Source organism: Acyrthosiphon pisum, unplaced genomic scaffold, assembly GCF_005508785.2.
Source record: "Acyrthosiphon pisum isolate AL4f unplaced genomic scaffold, pea_aphid_22Mar2018_4r6ur Scaffold_20795;HRSCAF=22157, whole genome shotgun sequence".
NCBI lineage: Eukaryota > Metazoa > Arthropoda > Insecta > Hemiptera > Aphididae > Acyrthosiphon > Acyrthosiphon pisum.
The window spans coordinates 5,643-11,173 of record NW_021770191.1 but is presented as its reverse complement, the minus strand read 5'-3'; the positions used below and the strand labels follow the sequence as shown (position 1 = coordinate 11,173).

Genomic DNA, 5,531 nt, shown 5'->3' with positions numbered 1-5,531 from the left:
ATATATCAAAAGTTATTAAGATAAACCTATTCGATAAAACTGTTTTATACTTACTATTTCCACAATATTCTACACACTCACTGTACACAGTTATATTTTGTTCGTATTGTAGTGCCTAACCGAAAATAGTTAGTTTTAAGGGAAAAAAATATAAATATAAATATAAATATAATTTATCTTAATATTATAGTACCTATTTAATTTTAATTTATTAATTTTTACTACATTTTGTGTTGACTTAATACAATTGTGATTATGTATTTGTATAGTTTGTAGTATTGTCATTTAAAGATTAAATTGTTCATTAAAAATAAATGCATTTAGATTATCAAAGTATGCCGAGGACCAAACGTCCTATGGCTAATAACTCTCCGGGACGAAACGTCCTATCTCAATAATTGCCGGGGACGAAACGTCCGTGGACCGGTTTTTTTTACGGGGACGAAACGGCGGGGGCGAAACGTCCGCGATTCAAATGTATGGGTAAACATACATTTATATATATACAGATTATACAGATTACAGATCACAATGGTTGGACTGAGTGGTTTTTATGATATAAATCAAAAAAAAAATTGTTAGCGGGTGGTGGAGAGGGGTAAATGTTTCAACCCCCCCCCCCCCAACAAACATGAACAAATTACGCCACTGAAGGTATTATATAAAATTTACAATAAAATATATAAAATGAGTTAATGTTTTAAAGTTAGTAAAACTAAATTTGAAAAAAAAAACAAATAGGTAAAGGAGGTACCTATTCGAATACTTTTTTTAAAAAAAATACTTGAACAAAGAATTTAAAATACTTTCTCATATTTGGTATTTGTATTTTAAATTAAATATCAAGAAATATTACATCTTATAATATAATCATTGAACAGTGGATATTTTCGTTGTAAGTATTTTCCTGGTACACTACCTATAACACCTTTTTAATTTGTGATAAATCCACTGCACATAATATATAACATTGTGTATATATAACAGGTACCTAGTCTTGAAAAAAATCATTGAAATTAAGGAATTTTTTATTTTTTTAAGATTTATATATTTACAATCATTAGCTGATAACGACAAATGGTACCATACACACACTTTTACACTACACTCTACTCTAGAAAAATGTGGTAGGTAGGTATCATATTAATCGATTAATTAACTCTACATAAACTCTACACTTAAATAAACTAATAAATAAACTCTACACTTCACTGCAGTCTCCATACGGGTGACAGCCGACAGGTGGACTAAGGAACAACAAAGGCCGCCGCCAACGCGACAGCAAGACGAGTGTCAGCCTTATCCAACTAGCTACCTATGTTCTACGAAAAACCTTTTTTTTTATATAGAAGTTACTATTAACAGTAAAGTAGTGTCCTTTAAATTTATTGTTATGTCTTAATATGTGTTTATAAATATAAGTACTTAATATTGACCATGCCAAGGTCCGATAACAAACTACAGTTAAGCAAAAGGTATTTCACACAAATGTTGTATAGTGTATGCAACACTTCGACACTTAAAATCTATATTAGTTTTTGTTATAATGTGAATAAAATTTTTTTTATATCTTTGGGACAAGTTTGTAAATAAACACCATTTTATTTAATGTAGACCTCAGTTTGAATTTCAATTATAACACTATCAGACACTTATTGGTGGAGAAATATGATTAAAACATTTGTTTAAAAAATAATGAAAAGATTCACATGCGTTGGTTGTTCTTATTAATTCTGAGGTTTTAGTTACTCAAATACTTGGTGGAAATAAACAATCTTCTGAGATGTAGGTATCGGTTAAATAGTCACAGAGTAATTTGTTAATTTTCCATTTACTGATTTCCTGGACGGTAGGTCCTCAACAAAACAATTTGCAACTTCATCTGGATTTAAAAATATCAAACCAAATGTATGCTGTATCCATTTACCAATTCTTAAAGATTCGTATTTATAGAAAAAAGTTAATCCACACTTTTAGGTGAAATCGACATCCAATTATTATTGTATTCGGCCATACATTTTCTACAGCTTTATGAATTGCTAATTCAAAATCAACGGTAATCTTTTCTGGCAAGAACGGAAAACCAAGTGTATTACACTTTTCAATAATTTTAGTGAAAACGATTTCATAAGTTTTGACCGATATATCTATGAGTAAAAAAATAGGAATATATAATGCAAGACCTTTTTTAAATCCATGTAAAGTGAACATTTGATTAAAAAATCTTGATACATATTTAAAAGTATCATTGTTATGTCTTATTTGGGTTTGTTCCTTCGTAGACAATTTTGAGTTGTTATCCTCTGTTAAAGAATGAATTCGCTCTCTCGAAAGTACTACAGTACGCTATTGAAACTTATTTTTACAGGAATTGAATTTTAACGCAATGAATTAAAATGATATTAATACTTTTATTTTTTATATAAAACGTACACACAGTAATCGAGACTCAAATAACTGGTAGTTTTATTAATATGATTTTTTTTAATTTTAGAAAAAACTAATGTTAACAACAGCAGAAAAGTTACGCTCTAAAGACAAACAAATGTTACCATTGAAACATTTTTTTAATGTTGATTTTGGCAATGATATGATTGACTATGCAAAACCTTCAAGAATATTGATGAATAGGTATTCTAATGACACGTATTGGCCAGAATACAGTGTTTCCAAAAATGTTCCAAAAGTGAATGAAAATCAACAAGAAACATTTTATGAAATGGAAAATTTAAGTCGTAAGTATAATAATATATTACTCTTACATTATATTGATATGGTAACATATTTAAAAACATTATTCTATTCAAAGTCAAGTGGGGATGGATGGCATACAGTCATAAACGGTCAGAAATATCAGAAAAGTAGACTTAGTTTTAAAAAGTGCAGTCACTGTGATGTATAAAAAATGTAATATTTGAGGTAGAGTAGACAGGTTTTACTCTTGTAAAAGGTATTGCCTTCTTAACCATGAGCTTAAATGCTCGATTGGAAAATATAAGGTAATATACCTAATTTTAAATTGCATATAAAAAAACAAAATTAATTATATTGGTGTTGGAAATGTCTAAAATAATATATTGCTATTCATATAAAATTCTCCACTACCATCTAATGTTATCATTAAAATTATTTAATATTATATTACACATTGAAAATCAGTATTATATATTATGTTATGCATGTAAAAGAAATACTATTTACTCCAAATCAATGACTATTGATATATGTTTCAAATCATAAAATAATAAGCAATTAACATTAATAAATATTAATAATCAGTAATCATTATCATTATTTGAATAATTGTTACTACTGATGTGGTCATGGAATGAAGTTTAAATAAGTTTTTGCATGTACTATAACAAAATATTTAAAAAGTAATAATGTATCATTGATTTATGATGTTATGACACCCAAATTCCTCTATCTTATTTCTACTTCATTTAAATTTGTTTTAGATTCATGATATGTATTGATTTTACAATGATGTGTTTTTAATTTTTTTTTTTTTTGTGTGTCAAGAGTCTGTTTGGGGCAGTAAAACTGCTTCAATTTTCTTCAACAGTCTTGTTTGATGAGAAAGTGAATCTAGTTGGTGTATTTGGTGCATTAAAAACTCCCAATTGTTTTCTAAAGCGCTGTGAAAAACAAAAGAAAAATTTTCCAACTGGAATTTTTCGCAAAAATCAATTTTAAATAAAATTGATTTTGGTTTTTGGTGTAACTCTAAAACAAATCAACGTATACACATGACACTTCCATTGGTTGTTTATATTCGCATTTTCTATACACCATAAAATATTCAAAATATTTTGACTTGTTTTGAGCTGTTTTAAGGACATTATCAATTTTAAATATTTTTAGTTTTTTTTTCTATGAATGTCAATAACATTTTATTTGCTGGGTAAAAAAGGTTTAAAATGTATTACAAGGCTTTTAATATTTTGTTACAATGACATTTGAAAAATATTAAAAATCCACTGTCACAATTTTTTTTTATAAGCATTTAAGTTCAAATTTTGATAAAAAGCGTAAAAATCACAAAAAAGGTAAAATTATTTTGAGTTAGAAATTCATTAAAATGTAATACAAGATTCTTCATAAGTTTGTCTACTTTTATCAAAAAAAAAAAAATATGTCCATAAGAATGTTAAATTAAATTTTTATAAGCATTTAAAGTTCGATTTTTGACAAAATCTATTGAATTTAAAATTTTTGTAGTTAAAAATTTATAAAATGTTTAAATTTTATAGCTTAGGTTTGAAAATTTAAAACAAAGTTCCACGTAAATATGTTATATATAAATTACGTAATTCACAATAATATCATCATAATAATTACTTTATATACTTAGTAATATATATCATAGATTGACCTACCGTCTTCGCTCAAAATCGTTTTTCTTATACAATGATATTATATTATTGAATTCAAATTTTATACCACTCATTATACAGTGACCCACTTGTACCCTACTGTACAGCAGAGCGACATCCACTTACTCACCTTTTTTAATATTATATACATAAGTTTCATTAATATAAATTTAAAACCAAAGAAGTCACCACTTTGCTGTATAGAAGCCAGAAGGTGTCAAGTACCATTGAGTATAGCAAGTGTAGGACACCCTACACAATAATGTAAAATATATACAATTTGAATATTTTTAATTGCAGTAAAAACAATAACTTACAAGGAATAGTGCATTGAATTTTCAAGATTTTTTATTTACTAACAAAAATGAATCATATCATACATACTTAAACTCAAAAAGAAACTTTAAATGTTGAAAATTTCAAATAGCATAAAAAGCCAAAATATTTTTAAATGTATATCGGCTTTAGAAAATATTAATTTAAATATTTGGTGAAGAATTCAATTATTTTTAAAAGTACCGAAGCTTTTTACTTTTGACTCTCCCATCCACTAGCAAATACTATTTTCTACCAGAAACCATTCTCAAAGTTGAATATTGATGCATTTTAGGTACTATAAAAAGCTTCACACACACAAAAAAAAAAATCAGCACTGTAAAATCATTACATTCATTGCTCTGCTCTAAATCTAAAAATAAATATTTTCACTATGTCTAATAAGTTGTTATATTGTTTATTTTTTATTTGCAATATAGTTTTAATCAAAAACGCAAAAATTTGTCCGTCATTTCATAAATTTATTGCTGAATGTGATAAAAGTACAAATTGTGATGATGACATCGACATAAACAAATTAGATAATATTCAAACACATTTTAGTCAAGAAACATCTGCATCTTGTGCTAACAATTCTGAAGAAACTGATGATTCAATGGATGAAGATTTTAACAAACCAAGTTCAGAAATAATAATAAATACAAGTCCAGGATCATCTAATCAGAATAGTAATCGATTTGTTAAACAAGAAAATTTACGTGGGTTGTATTACTGTTATATTTATAAAAAAAAATAATATTTGTTGTTGTTTATTAAAACATTATTGTTTTTATACAGATACTTTATCTCAAACATTATCATTGCTGGATATAACGAATA

At 26.5% G+C, this 5,531-nt stretch overlaps 1 protein-coding gene across 1 annotated transcript in view; it reads left to right on the top strand.

Moving 5' to 3' along the window:
• The first annotated feature begins 2,152 nt into the window (after positions 1-2,152).
• LOC100570658 overlaps positions 2,153-5,531 on the top strand; it is an 8,644-nt gene continuing 5,265 nt past the window's right edge. The window contains exons 1-2 of the mRNA XM_029492089.1: positions 2,153-2,735; positions 5,132-5,410. Coding sequence (XP_029347949.1) covers positions 2,504-2,735; positions 5,132-5,410 — 511 coding nt within the window. The 5' untranslated portion in view covers positions 2,153-2,503. The remainder of the gene's footprint in view (positions 2,736-5,131; positions 5,411-5,531) is intronic.